This window comes from Lepisma saccharinum, chromosome 1, assembly GCF_977018435.1.
Source record: "Lepisma saccharinum chromosome 1, izLepSacc3.1, whole genome shotgun sequence".
Classification (NCBI taxonomy): Eukaryota; Metazoa; Arthropoda; class Insecta; order Zygentoma; family Lepismatidae; genus Lepisma; species Lepisma saccharinum.
In genome coordinates, this window is record NC_139229.1 from 179,033,842 (window position 1) to 179,056,114 (window position 22,273).

Genomic DNA, 22,273 nt, shown 5'->3' on the forward strand with positions numbered 1-22,273 from the left:
ATAACAGACATCGAATACCCTGTTGCTATTTCTGACATAACAAAGTTTGAAAACAGAGCACGAAATGGAGAAGGAAAACGATTAGATATAAATGTATATTCGTATACTTCATTTAAGCATTTTGTGCATCCCGTTAGGTTAACTAATATTGTTTATGACGAAGCCGTGGAAACCAATCTGCTTCTTATTGCTGACGATGATGTCCATCATTAAACGCTAATTCGTTCACTCTACCGCTTGGTCAGAAGCCAAACAACGAAGCATCCTGCACACATCGAAGTTTGTCCAAGGTGTTTAACCGTATTCGAGGATCGTGACCGACGTAATTACCAATATTTCAAAAATTAAGAAATTGCCAAACAAAAACTTGCTGAACATAAAATCTACTGTGGAGTCAACAGACCGGCTCGCATGTTGATGCCCAAGGCAAATGAATTCGAAGAATTTAAAATGCACAAGGCCTTGTTGGAACATCCGGCCATTATCATTGCAGAGTTTGAGGCGTTTCTCAAACCATTCTCCTATTGCGATCCTGATCCCGAATTTTCTTTCACAACACCGTACCAGTTTCATGATCCAAATAGTTTTGGATATGTTGTTGTTTGGCAGGATAGGATAGATAAACCATATATATATCGCGGACCGAATGTTATTGAACTCTTTTTTTAAAAAGATGGCAGAGAAGGTTGAGAAAATTGGCAGCCTCTTATGCCAATCGAAATCAATGCTTCCATTATCCAGCGATGAACTTCAATCTTACAATAACATTGAAACGTGTCCGGTGTGTGATCAACATTTCACGGTTGAGAATCGGAAAGTATTTCACCATAATCATTTCACCGGAAACTACATTAGTGGAATCTGTAACACCTGCAACCTCAAGACCCAGAAGCCTAAATTCGTACCAATATTTTTTCACAATGGATCCAATTACGACTTCAATTTTTTAATTAGGAATCTTGGATACGATATGCAAAAAATAGATATTCTTGCTCAAAACGAAGACGTTATATTTCTATAAGTAAGAAAGTTAAAATTCCAGGAACGAATGATATCATAGAGATGAGGTTTCCAGATTCTCTTAGATTCCTATCGGCAAGTCTCGATGCTTTAGCAAGTAAAGCTACTGACGAACAATTTAAAGTTACAAAAGCTAGTTTTCCCAACATACACGTAGAACTGATTAAACGTAAAGGCATTTATCCTTACGAATATGTAAACGATGAATCTAAATTTGACGATGACACTCTCCCACCTCAAAAAGAATTCTTCAGTCAACTGAAAAAAAACGGAATTACGAATAAAGAATACGAACATGCAAAATTAATATGGAAGGAATTGACATGCAATACTCTCGGCGATTATCACGATGCATATCTCAAATTAGACATAACAATACTTGCTGATGTTTTCCAGGTATTTAGAAAAACAGGAATAAATATTTATAAATTAGATCCAGCATACTTCTACAATCTTCCTGGTTTGGCGTAGTCTGCTATGTTGCTCCAGACCAGGATCAAGTTGGAATTGATATCGGACGTGGACATGTTACTTTTTATAGAAAGGGGGATACGTGGGTGGATGGTGCAATGCTCGCAGAGACATGCAAAAGCAAACAATATTCACATGTCTGAGAATCAATACGATGCAAATCGACCATCGAATTACATATTTTATGCTGACGTAAATAATCTCTACGGGTTTTCAATGATACAAAAACTTCCATACGGAGGATTCGAGTGGATAGATCCCATTTCAATTGATATTAATCATTTCGACGATCGTGAATTTGGTCTGTTCATTGAGGTAGACATTGAATTTCCAAATAATTTGCATGATATTTTTTCCGATTTACCTCCGGCTCCAGAAATTAAATGTCCTCCTGATTCTAATCAAAGCATGCTTATGTTAACTCTGGAGAGTAAAGAGAGATACGTCGTCCACTACAAGAATCTCCAGTTTTTGATTGGGAAGGGTGTTCAGGTAGTAAATGTGAGAAGAATTCTCAAGTTCAAACACTCTCCATGATTAAAATCTTATATTGAGACCGACACGACATACAGAACAGCTGCCATTTCAGAATTAGATAAAGATTTTTATAAACTAATGAATAATGCCGTTTATGGAAAAACGATGGAGAACGTCAGAAAGCATGTGGACATAAAATTGGTTTCAGATAACAATAAATGTAGAAAATTAGTATCTGATCCTAGATTCAAATCGCGAAAAATTTACGAGAAATTGACACTTTTTAATCTAGATATAAAATTGATAAAATTCAGAAAACCTATTTACGTTGGTGCAACAGTTCTCGACTTGTCGAAACTGTACATGTTCGAATTTCATTTTAATATTATGAAACCCATCTATAATGATAAGCTGTCAATTTTGTACATAGACACCGATAGTTTTATTTATGACATACAAACACCTAACCTCTACGAAGATCTTAAACATCCTTCCATGCTTGGGTATTTCGACACTTCTTCCTATCCTCAACCTAACAGATTTGGAATTCCTTCCCGCAACAAGAAGGTTCTCGGTAAGTTCAAAGATGAATGTAACGGTAGTAGACCTAGTGGCCCGGTACTGAATAATCATTTGAGGCTCGAATCATCATTTGAGGCTCGTCGTAGCTTTTTATGATGTATATTTTGAGGGCAGAGTTGGCAACACTGTGGGTTTTTACTGTAGCTTTTTATGAGGGGGGTCTATTGCCTTTTGTTTACATCTGGTAACACTGCCGTAGTTTGACAGTGTTGTTAACCTACTGGTTTTTTTTCACTGAGGCTCGAATTATTATTTGAGGCTCGTCGTAGCCTTTTATGATGTATATTTTGAGGGCACAGAGTTGGCAACACTGTGGGTTTTTACTGTAGCCTTTTATGAGGGGGGTCTATTGCCCTCTGTTTACATCTGGTAACACTGCCGTAGTTTGACAGTGTTGTTAACCTACTGGGTTTTTTTCACTGAGGCTCGAATCATCATTTGAGGCTCGTCGGAGCCTTTTATGGTGTATATTTTGAGGGCACAGAGTTGGCAACACTGTGGGTTTTTACTGTAGCTTTTTATGAGGGGGGGTCTATTGCCCCCTGTTTACATCTGGCAACACTACCGTAGATTTTTTGACAGTGTTGTTAACCTACTGGGTTTTTTTCACTGTAAATTTTTATTAAAGGGTCTGAGGGGTCCATGTATTTTTTATGTCTGGCAACACTGTTGGGGACCTAGTGTTGGCGACACTGTGGGTTTTTACTGTAGTTTTTTATGAGGGGGACCTATTGTCTTTTTTTTATATTTGGCAACTCTATTGGATGTTTTTTTTGAGGCTTGGGTTTTACCAACCCATCCGAAGAAAATTCCACTATATGATTTTTTACTGGCTAAGCTAACCTACAAATAGAAATTGCCAACACCGACGAGTCTTGAATTATCATTTGAGCCTCGTCGGTGTTGCCTACCCACTCTACAAAAATTCTACTATATGATTTTTTACAGGTTAAGCTAACCTACAAATAGGAGTTGGCAGCACTGACTTATAAACCCACTGGGTCCTCTTGGCATGTTTTTCCATGATGTGTTGCTAGGCTATTGAGCATCTTGGCGTATACAATGTATATATTTTGAGAGGGGGGTTATAGCTTTTTATGCTGTACGAATACTGGAAGCTTGACAGTGACAACCAACAGAGTAGGTAAACCTACATCCAGGAACTGGCAACACTAGTTTCTGACAGTAAATTTGAAATAAAATATTAAACAAAATACATGAGTAAGCACTGTGATTACAAATAGTACCAGTGTTATGCCCCCAACTCCAACTGGACAACTGGGGAAAATAATTGTACAACAATTTGTACCTAATTGTACAATACTTGTACCTAATTGTACAACATACATATACACAGACATAAAAGAGAGAGCCTTCCCGTAACTTACTTCATGTACAATTTATATGATTTTACAACTGTGAAAAGAAAGCATATGTGTTCTGTATGCACACATTTATTCTTATTTTTCGAAGTTGAATGAAAGCACATGTTTTTACGCTCTCGTAATACTAACCTTGCTCCACTGATTTTAAATTGCTTCCATCCGCTTTTTTTTCTGTGTTATTTCCGTATGCACGCAACATTCGCTTTCAATAGACAGAAGGAGTGTTAGTATAGCAGGCTCCGAGTTTACAATTTATTAAATTAAACAATAATTTATGTAAGAATATACTTGTACTTACCGAATACAAAATAATAAAAAGCACATGTGAATGTTTGCGTGTGTTCATGTTATATGACGACTGAGTAAAAAAATAATGTTGACTCCCCGAAAGATAAAAGTTCCTAGTTCGACATCAGATGCATGCAAATTTTATGTTTTGCTCTCCAAAATCTTGATTTTTATGTTTGTGCTATTTGTCATACAGCAGAGGAGAAGAGGGGAGAGGGAGGGGAGGGGGTACTATTAGCGCCATCTATTAGCAAACAATAGAAATAAAAAGTAGGGTCAAACTTTTTCAACACCCAAACATTTTAAACGTCCTTGCGTAGTAATACGATCTAGCTGAAGATGTTTAAAAGAGTACTCTTAGTCGACGAAGCTAATTGCTAGGGCCCTTATATTACTAAAATATTCTTTAATTTGCATATTTCTCATACCGCCATATGTTGTTCTATTTGACTTCTTCCAAAAAAATGCTAATTAGCGAGAGTTAATTAAGCAAGGCAAGTAAAAAAAGCAAATAGGACAACATATGGCGGCGTGAAAATATGTAAAAAATTCGATTCAGAGGTGGATCGAATTAAAGTTGGGGGATATTTTGCATTTTTTCTCTATAATGTACAAAACATTTACCGTACATAATTTTTTCCATTTACAACAGTATAAAATAAGAGGAATGTGTGACAATATCCATATTAATTAGGAAAGTATGTTGTATGCTAGGTTAGCTAATTGTGTTTTCTACAGCTTCACTGTATAGAGGGAAGATGGAAAAAGAGAGCTCTACAAAAACTGGTGCTCTTAACAATATTGTACGTCCGTGAAAATTACATATAAATAAGACATAAGCGTATTATCTGCTTTCATGTCAGATTTTGCCAACCTGTAAGCTGTAGTGTTTAGGTGACAAACGACCTGCTCAAATATGATACTGTTGACAATATTGTACGTCCGTGAAAATTAAATATAAATAAGACTTAAGCGTATTATCTGCTTTCATGTCAGATTTTACCAACCTGTAAGCTGTAGTGTTTAGGTGACAAACGACCTGCTCAAATATGATACTGTTGACAATATTGTACGTCCTTGAAAATTACATATAAATAAGACATAAGCGTATTATCTGCTTTCATGTCAGATTTTACCAACCTGTGAGCTGTAGTGTTTAGGTGACAAACGACCTGCTCAAATATGATACTGTTGACAAATATTGTACGTCCGTGAAAATTACATATAAATAAGACTTAAGCGTATTATCTGCTTTCATGTCAGATTTTACCAACCTGTAAGCTGTAGTGTTTAGGTGACAAACGACCTGCTCAAATATGATACTGTTGACAATATTGTACGTCCGTGAAAATTACATATAAATAAGACATAAGCGTATTATCTGCTTTCATGTCAGATTTTGCCAACCTGTAAGCTGTAGTGTTTAGGTGACAAACGACCTGCTCAAATATGATACTGTTGACAATATTGTACGTCCGTGAAAATTAAATATAAATAAGACTTAAGCGTATTATCTGCTTTCATGTCAGATTTTACCAACCTGTAAGCTGTAGTGTTTAGGTGACAAACGACCTGCTCAAATATGATACTGTTGACAATATTGTACGTCCGTGAAAATTACATATAAATAAGACATAAGCGTATTATCTGCTTTCATGTCAGATTTTGCCAACCTGTAAGCTGTAGTGTTTAGGTGACAAGCGACCTGCTCAAATATGATACTGTTGACAAATATTGTACGCCCGTGAAAATTACATATAAATAAGACTTAAGCGTATTATCTGCTTTCATGTCAGATTTTACCGACCTGTGAGCTGTAGTGTTTAGGTGACAAACGACCTGCTCAAATATGATACTGTTGACAATATTGTTCGTATATTGTATTGTATAGGAGACTAGAAGCATATAATTTGGCGAAAAAAAAACCCAAATAAGGTCATAGAAAATAGTTAAAAAAAAAAATTAACAATTATATTTTGCATTGCACAGCATTAGGTATTAAATAACATACCCCCAAAAAATCTCTGCATTATGCGTTCTGAAAAAAATTGCCCTACGTGCCAAATTGCTGTGTCAAGTAACAATTTTCAAAGACACTGTCGTGCTTGTGTGCCGGGAAAGCGAATATGTGCAACCAAACTGTGCTCTAAGTGTGGAAAAAAATTTTCTATTGCCAACTTCAAGCGACACCAGCTTACTTGCAAGAGCACTGGAACATCTCTACCGCAACCTTCCAAGCGAAAGGTAGAAGTAACCTCCCTCGATGCATCGCCACCTGCCAAACGCGTCAAGCTGGCGAAGAAAGCAGACCGATTTGCGTTTGAGCATTTATTAGAAGACTTTAACATAACATCAGACAGCTTCTGCGATGTGCGTAGTTTTCTGGAGAGCGAGCGAGCTAAGATAATATCCATCCTCAACGATGCATTGGCTACATACTCCACTAAATTCTATGCTGTGCTATGCTGCAAGTATAAGAAACCGTCTGATGAAATATATAAATTCTTCCATGCCACAAAAGCAAAAACACTGCATCAGGCAGATATCACTGACCTCGACAGCATCTACGACAAGTTTGTCGAGGAGTTTGTGGCAAAGCACGAGGAGCATCAGGCTAAAGGCTCGGGCGGTTCGCTGTGTGGCGACCCCCACGAACTTTGTCTGAAACTTAGCAAGTCCCTGCCACTGGCAGGGTCTAGCTATATTGCCCTGCCACCCGAGGTTGAAGCAAGAAAAGCTGTTCTCAATATTCAGAACAAAGACACCAAATGCTTCCTCTGGTCGGTGCTGGCAGCATTACACCCTATACCTAGGGAAAACAGTCCACGCTATGTTGCACACTACAAGCAGTATGAGTCGGACCTGGAGGATGCAATGGCCGGGATTGCCTACCCTGTAGAAGTCTCGCATATTCGCAAGTTTGAGGTTCGTGCTCGTGACTTGTTGGGCCTACAATTAGCCATCAATGTTTACGGTCTCACCGAGAACAAAAATGAGGTCCACCCCATCCGGGTGAGCAACGTGAGCAACAACAACGAGGTACGAGAAATCAACCTCCTGCTCATCAAGGACGAAACCCATCACCATTACACCCTTATCCGTTCCCTCTCTCGGCTTGTTTCGACCCAACGGAGCAGTGATAGTCGCCACGTCGAGGTGTGTCGCAGGTGCTTGGCTACATTTCATAATCGAGAACAGCAGGATTACCGGCGCATCAGAGGTCCCAACATTGCTGCTGAGAAGCTAGCTCGCCACATGTTCTACTGTGGTACCAACAAGCCTGCACGAACTATCCTGCCCGAACCTGGTGCAGTAGAGTGTTTTCGCATGCACAGTGCTATGGTGAAGCATCCTGCCTATATTGTAGCAGACTTCGAGGCCTTTCTTCAACCTCTGTCTAACTGCGAGCCCAACCCCGAAACATCCTCTACCATTCCTTTCCAAATCCACGAGGCCTCGAGTTACTCCTATGTTGTGGTGTGGCGAGACCAACATATTGCCTCCGAGCCCTATGTGTATCGCGGTCCCGACCCGGTCAAACACTTCCTGGAGAGAATGCAACAGGAAGGCATCAAGATAGGGAAGGTGCTGTTGGCCCCCAAGCCCATGCTGCCTCTGTCTCCGGAAGACAAGCATCAGCACGAAATGGCTCTAAATTGTCCTGTTTGCAACTCGGTCTTCACTGACGATAACAAAAAGGTCCACCACCATGACCATTATGGGAGCGGAAGCTACATTGGCCCGTGGTGCAACAGATGTAACTTGAGAGCCAGGGACCCGCGCTTCATACCGGTCTTTTTTCACAATGGCTCGGGATATGATTTCCATCACTTGGTTACACATCTAGGGCACGACAATGCGAGAATCAATGTCCTGGCACAGAACGAGGAACGTTATATTAGCATCAGCAAGTGGGTGCCGATCCCCGACTCAAGCAGCAGCATCGAGCTTCGGTTCCTCGACTCTCTGAGGTTCCTCCAGGCAAGCCTCGATGCTCTTGCTGGGAAGCTCAGAGACGACCAACTAGCCATTACCACATCAAGTTTCCCGAACTTAGATGTCGCACTCATCAGACGTAAAGGGGTCTACCCCTACGAATACGTCACCGACCCTTCCAAGTTCGAAGAAGAGTTGCTGCCTCCCCAGGATAAGTTCTACAGCCACCTGAGAGGTTCAGGTATTACCGACGAGGAGTACAAGCATGCTCAGTCTATGTGGGTCAAGTTGGGTTGCCGAACTTTCGGTGATTACCACGATGCATACCTGAAGCTTGATGTGACGCTTCTTGCCGATGTGTTCCAGGCGTTTCGGGCAACTGCGATAAAAATTTACAACCTGGACCCTGTATATTTTTACAGCCTTCCTGGACTGGCATGGTCGGCCATGCTCCTGCTGACTAAAGTTAAACTTTCACTTATCTCCGATAATGATATCATGCTTTTCATCGAGAGAGCTATCCGGGGCGGCATGGTCCAAGTGTCGCAACGCTTCGCACACGCCAACAATCACCACATGGCCACTGGTTACGACCCCTCCCAACCATCAAGCTACATCATGTACACTGATGTGAATAATCTTTACGGGCACTCCATGATGCAGCCACTCCCAACAGGACAGTTTAAGTTGGTTGATCCTTTATACCACGACATCGAAAAAGAGTGCGACGAGTTTGGGTTTTTTGCCGAGGTGGACCTTGACTTCCCCGAGAAGCTGCAGGATACATTCTGTGACCTTTCGCCTGCTCCGGAAGTCAAGTGTCCACCTGGCTCGGATCAACCGAAGCTCGTCATGGACTTGGAGCCCAAAAAGCGTTATGTGCTACACTACCGGAACCTCCAGTGGTTAATGCAGCAAGGGGTCTCGGTCAAAGCAGTTTACCACGTGCTCTTGTTCAGGCAGTCTCCATGGTTGAAGCCGTACATCGAACTGAACACCAAACATCGCACTGATGCCACTTCGGAACTTCATCGCGATTTTTTCAAATTAATGAACAATGCGGTATTTGGGAAGACCATGGAGAATGTGCGAAATCGCGTTGATGTGAGGTTGGTGACGAAGAAAACACAGTGTCGTCGACTTGTTGCAAGCCCGCTGTTCAGGTCTCGAACAATTTACAACGAACAGATGTCTCTGATTCACATGAACCGGGGCAAGGTGCTACTCAACAAGCCCATCTATGTGGGAGCTGCAGTTTTGGATCTGAGCAAGTTGTGCATGTTCGAGACATATTACGGCATACTACGTGCACACTACAACCACAATATCTCGCTCCTCTACACAGACACAGACAGCTTGGTGTACCATGTTCGCACGGCCGATGCGTATGGTGATATAGCCAAAGTTCCAGCTCTTGTCAAGCTCTTCGACACATCGGGCTATCCCCAGCTAAACCGGTATGGAATTCTGCCCCGGAACAAAAAAATACCCGGCAAACTCAAGGACGAGAAAGACGGGGATGTGATTGTGGAGTTTGCTGGACTTCGTGCCAAAGCCTATGCGATCCGGGCTGAGGGTTCTGTAACAAAAAAGGCAAAAGGTGTAAGCAGGCAAGTGGTTCGGGAGCACCTCAAGTTTGAGGATTACCTCGAGTGCCTCAGAACAAAATCGCCCATTCTACAAAAAGAGCATCGTATCCAAAGCGTCGATCATGTGCTTACAACTAATATTGTCAGGAAAGTTGCTCTGGATGCACACGACGACAAGAGGTGTATTCTTGAATGTGGGGTCCATACACTTCCGTGGGGCCACTATCGCCTCCAAACTAGTAAGACGTGCCCAGAGTGCAACAAAAAGTAATAGGCAATGCGAAAAAAAAACAATTTTAATTTACTTCCACTTCCTCGATTACATGCATGCATGGCACAGCAAAATTAAACTTCTGGAAACTGCTAATTGCAATTTGTACTTATATATATAAAATTCCACATTTCTTATTGTGTGCTATTTTTTTTTTTATTTATTTAAAACTGTTCAGTCACTCTTTCATTCTTGACGTCATACACAAATGTTTTCTCTGCAATAAGAATGACACTGCACAGAGTATCTGCAGGCAAGGCATCGTGGAACTCGCATACAATCTTGATGTTGGTACGATCGTTGACCACCACTTGCTTTCTTTTCGTGGTGTTGATGACGGTCATGGGTCTCCGTGCTTTGAATTCGCTGGGCGCGTAGTACACTTCCACGCTTCCTTCGGTCACGCGTTTGTAAGCCGTGTAAGCTTCGTAAAGTTTGAGGTAATCGTCTTTGGTCATGTCGAGGTTGTAATTCTCGCGCGGGAACACTTCGTTCCTACCGTTCTTCAGATAAACGTTCTTGATCTTGCAGTCGTCGAACTTGCTGGAATCTTTTTCCTGATCGTTATCGCGTCCGGTCTGAAAAAGCACTACGACGAAATCTGGCATGTCGAACTGTATGTTGTTGAACTGTGTCGTCACGTCGAATTCCATGTGACTTCCCGACGCCATTGTCTGCACGCACTGGTAACCGTGAAAGTGAATCGGCACCTGCGGACTTTTCAAGATCTCCGCTTTGTACTTGAGGGCGTAGTTTGTTTCGTATTCCACCACCGGCATTCTCAATTCCATGCTCCGGATGACGCATTTCGCTGCTTCGGGTAAAGTGTTGGCTATCGGCGTGGTGCCGTCCGGACCCAAAGTAGCGTATCGCATTAGTGCGTCGTTGTCGTTGGCCGCTCTTCGAAACGTGACCCTCAGTCCTCCCTTCCACATGATCTCCTTGTAGTCCGAGAAGAAACCAGGCAGCAGACGCATGGGAAAGAGCACCGTGTGACTTCTCGTCGATATTTTGGTCCCGGCTTCGAATCCCCCGGCCTGGTAGTACGCTGCGTCCGTTTTGGATAATTTCAACGTTCCCACTGCCGTCGACGTGATGCCTGGATAATCTATTCTGTCGATGACGGTGTTGTGTTTCCTCACCTCCACCTGCGAGAACAGGTGAGGCACGAAGTTGTCCACGAGTATCAAGTTTGCTGTTGCAGGAAACACGTCTCCGCTTTCCTTCTTCACCACGTCGAATTGAAGGTAGAGGTCCGCTCTGTGAGGATGAATGAACCCGTCGCCTACGTCCACGTCGTATTCGATCTCCCTGTTCGCTTCGTTCAGATTGGCGAACGTGCGACGGTTGGGAGGGAAAGATTGCAATTCGTAACTTTCGATTTGCTCCATTTTACATGTATGGTTATTTATTATACGTTGATCTCCACGATGGCCGTCGTAGTGGCACCTGCGAAATCCACCACGTCTCCTTTCTCGTTCGTCACCACCAACTCTATGTCGTCTATGCGGTTGCGACAACTGGAAAATAGATCGGCGAAGAGGGCGTGTAGATGATCGGTTCCATGAACTCGGAACTTGGTTTGAAAGTGGCTATGATTCCCGTCTGCTTGTGACTTCCTAATAATCCGTCCGAAGATTTCGTGATCATACCTTCCGCCACGTTGCAGTGTACGTTCAGAGTCTCTATGGCCAAGAATTTAGGAATGTTGGTTGCTACGTGCTTGATGCCAGCTTCGAGTTTTGGGTGGTTGTTCTCGAAACCTAAAAGTTCTCCCATGGTGCCCAGGTCCACGGTCTCCGTCGCGGATAGGATTTCCACTCTGTGCGTGACCGAATTTTGAGAAAGGTATGTGCCTTTGGGTAATTGAGCTTGCAAAGTGGAAAGATTGTATTGTCCTGGCGTGACGACGATGTGTTCGCTTCCGACGCTATTTTTGTTGTTGTGCTGCGTGACGTTAGGTATGAGGTACATGCTGTAGAATGCACGCAGAGCCACGGATTTAGGATAGACGATGTCGTCGTGCAGCGTGAGTTTCAAGATTGAAGATTCGCTCGTGAGATGGAACACGCCCATCCTAGTGATGCTGTTTGAGGTTCCACAATGCTTTCTGGAAATCCTCGATCGTAGGGTTATTTATTTTAGAGAGAAACGCGAGCACGGAGAGGCAGAGATGGCCGCAGTTCACGTCTCCGAAATTTTGAATGCGTTCGTCGTTGTAGTATATAGAGGTTTTGTTCGTTTTCAGATAATGAATTAAATTTGTAGGTGGAACACCTCCGAAAGAATCGAAAACGAATGCTTTATCATCATTTTTGTGGTAACATATCCAATGCGTGCCTGGATTTTCTTGACCGTCCAAGTTGACTACTCCGCATTCTCTTCTTTTAACGCTTGAAGGTAACGAGTCGGACATGAAAACTCCTCTGAAGTGTTTGATTCGTAACGGTCCGATCAGAGATTCAATGTCTCGGTTGGTGAGTGCTGTTGTTTCTTTTTTTAAAACTTCTTCATCACGCCCTTCCCCCCTTTCTTCTCCATGGCCAGGTTGTGACGTTTCTGTTCTTCCAATTCCGCTTTGTTCTTCTTCGAGTCGATGACGGTTTTCGCGATGGCGGCACTTCCGCCAGCCAAACTTCCCACGGCCCCCAATGCTGCCAGGATGGCGGGGATGCTGAATATGAAACCTCCGATCTTTTGCTGTTTCCGCGAACGCTGCAATCTTTTCAATTGAGGTGTGCTGAGCAGTAATTTCATTCCGTGTCCTTTCGACAAGCAAGAACGTTTCTTCTCGCGTTGTTTCTTGGTGAGTAACCCATCGAGAGCACCTAGATTTTTTAGATTGGAGTATGGTATCTGGTACACGACACCCTTGGGCTTCATGTTGATGCTCTATGTGTTATTTTCACGGTATGTTATTTATATATATATTCTGAGATTTTTTCTTGTGTAGTTTTTTTACGGTATGTTATTTATATACCCCACCCCAATTTTTGTTTCGTGTTCATGGCGATGGTGGTACCCAGTGCGGCGACCCGTTCACCCAGCGATGCGTCTCTGCTCACGAACCTTTCGAAAGCTGCATGTTCCAATTTTTTGTCTGCTTCGTGACGTGCGTCCAGATCCGTCTGCGTGGTGTTGTAGGCGATGTCGTGATCTTTGCATGCCGCGTCCAACGGATTCATACCCTTGTCTCCTCTCTCCAATCTTTTCTCGAGTTTGGTACCCGGTCCGCAGTACTGGTAGCCAGGTAGATGCATCTCGAAAGGTAACTTGTTGATGATGTCGTTCACGAGTCCCTTTCCTTCGGCCACGTTCCAAAATTTCGGAGGCAGCGTGTTGATGATTTTGATCAGGTAACCTATGCCCTTGTCGTCGTTCACGATGAAGTTGGAAAGTTTCGTGCTGATCATGTCCACGATGCCAACCTTCTCGTTGTAGAAATTACGATTGCCTGCATTCTCTTCGCCGGCTATCACCAACAATCGGTCCACGAGTTTCCTAACGTCGTCCACCCAAACGAATTCTTTGGGTAACGTGTTGTAGCGTTTGACGCCGCTGCCTGTTTTGACCTGGTTCCAAATCGGTTTGATGAGATTCCTGTACTTCTCGCCGCTGCTCGATTTCACCCTATTCTGCGAGGCGTCGTTGTTCTGGTACAAGGCATCCGTCATGATCAGAATTTCCTTGTAACTTTGGTAATCTTCGTCGGTGTAATCTTTCGGCTGCTTTTTGGCAACGAGTTCCCACAGTCCCACCGTACCCGGATACCTGTTCCAACTATCCTTGTCGCCTAAATTGACTTTAATGTCGTTGCCTTCGAAGGTCACCTTCGATTTCCCAATCTTCCACACCACACCGCCGCCTTCGCTGGTTTCCATGCTGGGATACAATCCGAACACTTCATCCTTGTCGAATTTCCCCGTGCTCAGGTAGTCTCGTGCCAAAGGTCCCAACTCGATTTTATCCGAAGACGTGCTGCCTATGGCTCGACGTCGTGCCGGTGCATCCTTCAGTTCGAACGGCGTCGAAGGAATGCTCGAAATAGGCGTGGGTACGGCGTAACTTTTAGCTGCGAGCGGTACGAGTTCGTTGATCAAATTTTTATTTTGTTCCGTGACACTTTTAATTTCTTTACCTAGACTGCTGATGGCATCGATGACGGGTTGATCCTGACGTTTCTTCTCTTCGTAGAATCCGCGATTCTCGGATTTCCAACCTTTGAAGCGTTTCGCGAGGTAATCGCGAAGCTTGAGATTTTCGTCTTCGATTTTTCGTTTCGTCATGACGTTATTTATACACGTCGTTTCTCACAACGTTGCAACGTTTAGAAAGTCGTTGATTTTGTTTCTGTATTTTCCGTCGTTGGGTTTCCTCGTCATGTCGATCGTCGCGAATCCGAAATCGTCACCGTTCCAGCAAGTAGAGCAGCAGCGTTCCGAAAATTGATTGTAGTTCATGTCTCCGCCTACGTAGTCATCGTACGCGTGCTTGAGGTTGGTGTGATCTTGACGAAACAAATATATGAAATTAGCGTTGTCGCGTTATAACTGTTTTGGAATTTTGGAAAACGTTTGAGCTAGGTAGAAGCAATCCATTCCTTTGTGACGACCTTGCGTGAAAAAGTTGCGAATTTCATTTTGATTTTCCAGGATGGCGTCGTCGAACACAACGACTGAATTTTCACGACAATCGTCGAGTGGTTTTATTTCCGAGGCGAACGTTGCAATGTCCAGACCATCGTACAGTTTCATCAGTTGCTGGTATTTGGATTGCTCCAAACTTTTCGAGAACACGTACAGGTGACTGTTCTTCCAATCTAACCAATTCGGTGCGAGGAGAAAATTGTCCACGAGCAGTGTCGTTTTCCCACACCCCGAAGGACCTACGATCAGACAGCGGATGCTGTCGGGAAGCAACTTGCCGTTCTTTTTTTTTTCTCGTTTGACTTTCCGGATCCGGTAGACGCTTCACCACGTTCCACGTACTCACAAGATCACTTCGTCCGCGTCGATCCAACTCTTTTCCGGAAGTCCCAGCCATTTGACAAACAGTTTGTCACCTTTCCTACGCAATACTTTCTCGATGAGGTACGTGTCGGGGTGTTTTGTTTTAGAGAGTTCCTCTTCGTAAAATCTTCCTTTCAAAATCTCGCCGCTACTATCTTTTATTATATACGTGTGTCGGTTTCCGGGTAGAACTCGAACCACCGTAAAGAGTTCCGTGCTCCAATTTTTTGTGAATCCCTTCTCGAAGGTGCGTTTGAATTTGCTGATCCTCACCTGGTCTCCAATTTTGTATTTAGCTTTTTTTGTCGTGGGTGTGTACTTTGGACAGTAAACTGTAGAAATTAAACACTGCTCGTCGGACTTGGTAACGTCGGCTGGCTTCATGCCTATTGTTCTGTGTACCGTATCATTATAGGTGTCGACGAGTTCCGGCAGGATGTCGACCCATTTGTAATTTCCCCGAAGCGTGAATCGTTTCCACATGTGTGTTTTCAAGGTTCGATTGAATCTTTCCACGATGCTGGCTTTGATGTGACTGAAGGTCGAATAATGTTGAATCTTGTGTTTTTGAATAAACTTTTGGAATACGGCGTTGTAAAATTCTTTACCGTTGTCCGTTTGCAGAAACCGTGGTTGTCTGCCGCCGCTTTCGCGAAAAATTAATTTGAATGCTTCCGTGACGCATGTTCCCGTTTTCGCCTTCAAAGGTAGAGCCCATGCGAATTTCGAAAATGTGTCTATGACGGTGAGGAGGTACTTGTTGCCCTTCTTCAATTTATGTACGTTTTTCAAATTGCCGCTACTCATCTCCACGAGGTCGCTTTGCCAGAGGTCGTCGATGCCCTTGGTTACCACAGCCAAACGTTCGTAGTTACGGCGTGCAGGTTTATGCAATTCTTCGACGATGGCTTGCCTAGACATTTTTTTTAGAGATTACGTTTCAAGAGAAGCACAAGCGTGATGGGATTCAAAGAGGGTGGCACTTCGCTCGTGTTTTGAATGATCAGCTTATCGCCGGCACTCACGTCGAAAACGGTAAGATCTTCGTCTTCGTGTATTTCATATATGTTGCGCGTTTCGTTCCAACGTGCCAGAGGAATGTTTCCTGCTTTCTGGACACCACGATTCGATATCAAAGTTATGGTGGGAACGCTAGCTTTTCTACCGTGAGACCAGTACGAAAATTCGTTTATCTGAATCGTGCCATCGAGGAGAAACTTGTAGTACGGATGATAAGGATGCAACATGTACAGTTTGTTACCTTCGACGAACGTGGAGATTCTCTGTTGATTGGGTACGCTGTTGATTTCGATGGCTTGCAGAGAATGCAGTTTAGCGAATTTAGTGTCGACGCCGAGCAGATTACTGTGAACTTGTCCGAGTTTATTTTCGATGGGCAGCAAATGCTCGATTATGGTATCCGTTACGGCAGAAAACGACGGTTTGATTTTCACTTCCACGTTCAACTGCTTGTAGTTTTCGTTGAGTTCTTGCAACTTGGCACCGAAAGAGGCCAGCGTCGATTCCTGCGTGGATTCCAGCACTCCAACTTGATCTCTGATGTTGACGACAATGTTCTGAAGGTTCTCGACTTGATTCAATTTCGAGCTCTTCTCGGTAAGATCGTTCACGATCCTTCGCATCTCTGTAAACTGCGTGTGAAGGTCGGCGACGCTCTGCGAAGTGGGCAGCGTCGACACCAGCGAACTAATTTCGTCTCGAATCTGTTCCACGTTCGCCGTTTCCGTTTCTAGTCGTTTCAGCATTCGAGATATGTTTCTTTTCAAAGCGTGCAATTCTTTGGAGGTGGGGAGATTGGCCACCCTACTCTCGAGATCGCTCAATGAACTTTTGATGTCGTTCGAATCGGATAGTGCCGTCACCGCCGTTTTCAATTTTTCCAAATCTTCGCTCGAAGGCACGCTCGTCCGTAACGATTCCAAGTCACCCTGTATGTTGTCGAGTACGTGATGAAAATAAGCGAGATTCGTTTCGACGTTCAAATTTTCTAAATATTCGATCTTCTGCTGAACCGTGCTCAACGTGTCTTGAATGCTCGTCAACGCTCTTGCTTCAGCGTGAATATTTTTAATTTCTTCGTTGATCAATTCCAAGGACGCCTGAAGCGTAGCGATGGTGGTTTGAATGTGTTCGAAATCTTGATAGGCCTCCAATTGAATTTTTATGTTCGCGACGCTTTTACCGATGACCTGCAGTTCGTCCGACGATGGTAGGTTCGTCATTGTATCTTCCAAAGTCTGCAACTTGGATTTAATTTCTTCCAACGTGCTGGTGAATTCTTCTTGTAATTTGGAAACAACGACATGTAAGCGTTCTGCGTCTATATCGTTCACGACGGTTTGAAGTTCAGAGAAATTCTTTTCTATTGCGGAAGTTCGTTCTTCGATTTCGAGTTTCAATTTTTCCAAATCTTCATTTTTCGATTGAAATTGCTGTAATTTGGCCAAATCATTTTGAAGCGAATCCACGCTCAACTGTATATTTTGAACGTTGTCGTAAGAAGGTACGTCGACATAATTTTTTATGAGCGTCTTCAGTTCGGAATCGATTTTCAGAATGGGGTCGAGACATTGCGTTTGGAGCGTAGCGATTTCCGACTCTAAACTTTTGTTTAAGGTCTCCTGCAAAGCAATCAAATCGGTCCTCAACTTCTTAACTCGAATGTCCAACATGAGAATCTCTTCTGCGTGGTCTACACGCTTGGTGTTGCCGAAAATGTCGTTAGGCATTTTTGGTTAACGGTTATTTATAATAGGATAAACGATTCGTAATTCTACAAAGAGAGGAATGAGTTTGTCGTAATCTCCGAGAAGTTCCATATAAAAATAATCTCCTGCAGAAACATCGTACGTAATGTTAGAAAGCATCTTGTCGTGCTTGATTCGAAAAATATTCTTGCCGGTAGAAATTTTGATTTCGCCTGCGTTTTCCGGATTCACGGTGATTTGAAGTTTCCCGTCGATCGGAATTTCGTAGAAATGTAAATTGTTATTAAAAACATAAAACATCTTGCCCACATCGTCATTCAGTTTCGTCCAAATGCTGTTGAGATGAACAATCAGTAAACCATTGAGTTTAGATAATACGGAAGGTAAGAGGTTATTGAAATTTGGCGGTGCAGACTCCATGTTGATCTGTTTGCGGAAGCCAAAAAGATTCATTGTCCTTGTTAGTTATTTAAGAATACGGTCAAAGTTTTTTTTTTGTAATGACAGGCAAAGTTTTTTTTGTTTGCTTGCGTCACAATACAGGCACGCGCGCGCGCGTGTGTGTGTGCGACATATTGTTCCCGAAAGAGGTTTACAAAGGTCACGATATATAAACATTTGGTCCCACAGTTGGAAAATTACGATAAGGTGCATTCATCCTTCAAGGATGAGAGAGTGCATTCGTCACAATACACGCGCGTGCGTGTAAAAATTATACACCGTGAAAAACTACGACGAGTTGGAAACACTGCTGGTAGGGTTAACATACACCATAAAAAGCTACGCCTCGCCCCCGAGTTGGCAACACTGCTTGTGAGGTTAACATACACCGTGAAAGGCTTCAAAATATCATATAGTGGAATTTTTGTAGAGTGGGTTGGCAACACCGACGAGTCTTGAATTATTATTTGAGGCTCGAATCATCATTTGATGCTCGAAATCATTATTTGAGGCTCGAAATCATCATTTGATGCTCGTCGGTGTTGGCAATTTCTATTTGTAGGTTAGCTTAGCCAGTAAAAGATCATATAGTGGAATTTTCTTCGGATGGGTTGGTAAAACCCAAGCCTCAAAAAAAACATCCAATAGAGTTGCCAAATATAAAAAGAGGACAATAGGTCCCCCTCATAAAAAACTACAGTAAAAACCCACAGTGTCGCCAACACTAGGCCCCCAACAGTGTTGCCAGACATAAAAAATACATGGACCCCTCAGACCCTTTAATAAAAATTTACAGTGAAAAAAACCCAGTAGGTTAACAACACTGTCAAAAAATCTACGGTAGTGTTGCCAGATGTAAACAGGGGGCAATAGACCCCCCCCCTCATAAAAGGCTACAGTAAAAACCCACAGTGTTGCCAACTCTGTGCCCTCAAAATATACATCATAAAAGGCTACGACGAGCCTCAAATGATGATTCGAGCCTCAGTGAAAAAAAACCCAGTAGGTTAACAACACTGTCAAACTACGGCAGTGTTACCAGATGTAAACAGAGGGCAATAGACCCCCCTCATAAAAGGCTACAGTAAAAACCCACAGTGTTGCCAACTCTGCCCTCAAAATATACATCATAAAAGGCTACGACGAGCCTCAAATGATGATTCGAGCCTCAAATGATTATTCAGTACCGGGCCACTAGGTCTACTAACGGTGATATTATTGTTGAGTTTGCTGGTTTGCGTTCGAAGATGTATATATTTAGAACAGAAAGCAGCGTCACGAAGAAAGCAAAAGGAACGTGCAAAGATACCGTGGAAAACAAAATAACATTCCAGGATTATATTCATTGCCTTTCTTCACAGTCGAGGATACTTCGAGAGGATAATAGAATACAAAGCTGGGTGGGTGTAGGTGAGTGTGGGTGGGTGTAGGTGGGTGTAGGTGTACGTGGGTGTGCGTGGGTGTAGGTGTTACGTACTTTAACTCGAAAGAAATTATGACACTCGTACGAAGTATGAGATGAAAAATCACAGATTTGCAATAGTATAAAATCGACAAAAACATCATCAAAATAGGTTTTCCATTGTGCTTAAATTAATAAAAATAATTACCAACCCAATTACACTACTACTATGGCGTGATGGTCTATAATATGGACTACCCAGTTGTGCTTCATAGAATGGAGTTGAGTTTAAATGCAAATGGTGGAAGCGACACCGAAGTTCTTTTTCGATCAAAACCAGTGGCGGCGATTGGGTTCCAAAACTGACTGGGGGGGCAAGAGTACTTTACTTTCCCTTGGTAGATAAGGTTTAGCATAGTGCGGGGGCAAAAGTGGCAAGTGGCAAAATGGGGAGGGGGGCAACTGTAAATAACAATGTTATATGTTTTGGACGACAATATCATGTAAAAAATATGAGTATAAACGATGGGTAGATGACATTGATGAAGACACACTGACAAAGAAATAGCTACCATACTTAGGCCGGGGATCAAACTCTGAACTAAGACTGGTGTTCATGAGTCTAAACACCAGGGTGGCTTACTTTTTAATGATTTCAATAATTTTCATGGTATTTCCATTGATTTGCTTGTTTCAAGTGTGTCTTTTTTTACTAATATTTTATAAATTTAAAAAAATATATATTCGCTTTGTTCGATGAAAACAAAATATTATGTTCAAAGCATTTTTCATAAATATGTAGTTTCGTATGTTTTATCAGAATTTTCTTATCTAACTTAAGTCTTATTAATTGTAGCGCACTTCTATTGGTAGCGAATTTTTTTTCCACAATTCCGAAACGCGTAATTTTACAAGTCTTTAGAAATCGCTAGTGGGGGGAGGGTAAGCATTGAGAACTCTAATGCTATAATGCTATCATATGAAAGATATTTTCAGTAGATTTATATTTTAATATTGTTTTCTTGAGAATTTGAAGTTTTATCTAAGAAAAGAGTGAAAGAAAAAGGGAGGAGGCATATTTAGACCATTTCCTTCATTAACTAAACCTTATACCTACCTATTAATTACTACAATAAAGAAAACAGTAAAGATCAATCACGACATTTACAAGAACTTCAGATTGCTTTGGTGAAAGTAAATATCAAGCAGGAAATGACTGGAAAATTAAGTGTAACCGAGTTATCATCTAAATAAGTGCAACTGTGGTACAGTCGCGGACACTTCTGGCATGTAACTACACCATTGATTTTCAATGGTATCGTTACAACTCAGAAGTGTACGTGACTGTACACTCGCCTCAATACGCTTCTCTATACATCATTTTTGTCCAAGGTGCAGTGCGACCGACATTAGACAAGAGTGCTGTATAAAGAAGTGAATTGCGACAGTACTAAGTGAAAAGAATGTACAAACTTTCAAACATCAACCTGTATTTTTCTCTTCCAGGTGGAGCAAGGTCCAAACCAGCTACAGATAATGACTTAGAGAAGCACGGGATTATAAAGAGCGGACCAGTGCCTGGCTGGGTTCCTCCAAGAAAGGAGGACAATATGTAACCAGTGCTCCAAGTGAAGGGGGATGCGGGAGGATGGTATCCCCCGCAGCTAGTCAAAATTTCGCAAATGATCCCCCAGCTGTCTCATTGCCACCATGTTAAGCAATATAAGCATATCCTCAGCTAATTCCAAGCCTGGTCCACACATCCCCCCAGACAACATTTTTCACTTGAAGCGCTTTGTTACCCATGTCTAGATTAGAATTACGAAAACGGGATAAGAGTGTAGTTATACTTTTTACATTGTAAGCATCGGGGTATTTTAATTTATCCTGAGATTTACTCAATGTAAGAATAAATGGAGTAAAACCTATCCAATGACACGTGTGATTATGTTGTTTTTTTATTATTAAGTCCACTTTATGCACACACAGGCTAATCGGAACTATACCTACAGTTTAAAGTGGTATCGGAACCACCATGTGCATCCACCGGGTATCGAACCCGGGACCCCTTGATTACAAGGCCACGACGCAAACGTGTGATTATGGCATCAAGAAGGAAGGTGTTAGGGTTGTGATACATGGCAGACAAGGTGCAGGTGCCAAATGCATAGATTTTGTGCACATAACTGAAACGCTGACACAATAGTTGGCCTGTTTCGGTTATATGTTACAAGTTTGTGTATATATGTTCTAGAGGAAATTTATCTTGTTCCATAGATATGGACGTTTTTCCAGAGAGGAGCAAGCAAAGTATTTCTTTTCCAGAGGGGGACGGGGCACATTTTCTCCCATAATTGTATTGCCCCCTCAAAAAACATTACTTCATTTTGAAGTTATCATCTTCCTGCAACGCTCTTGCAATCATACAATTATGAAATTATGTGTGAAATATGTAAATATTTAGATGATTTGCATTACTTACTACCACCCCCCCCCCCCAGCATAAATGTAGAACTAAATAAATACACTTTTTACCAGAATGTACACTTTTGTATGGACTTTTTGTATGTGGAAAGAGACTTGTTCCGCTGCCCTACTTCCTTCCCTTTCTCTTCTGGCATCGTAATTGAGTGAAGTTGCTTAACACTATTGTCACGTTGGATCGGGTTTCGG

At 42.4% G+C, this 22,273-nt stretch overlaps 1 protein-coding gene across 1 annotated transcript in view; it reads left to right on the plus strand.

Moving 5' to 3' along the window:
* LOC145987409 (nose resistant to fluoxetine protein 6-like) overlaps positions 1 to 21,584 on the plus strand; it is a 59,947-nt gene extending 38,363 nt beyond the window's left edge. Inside the window, exon 13 of the mRNA XM_083121895.1 lies at positions 21,107 to 21,584. Coding sequence (XP_082978021.1) covers positions 21,107 to 21,216 — 110 coding nt within the window. The 3' untranslated portion in view covers positions 21,217 to 21,584. The remainder of the gene's footprint in view (positions 1 to 21,106) is intronic.
* The last annotated feature ends 689 nt before the right edge of the window (positions 21,585 to 22,273 follow it).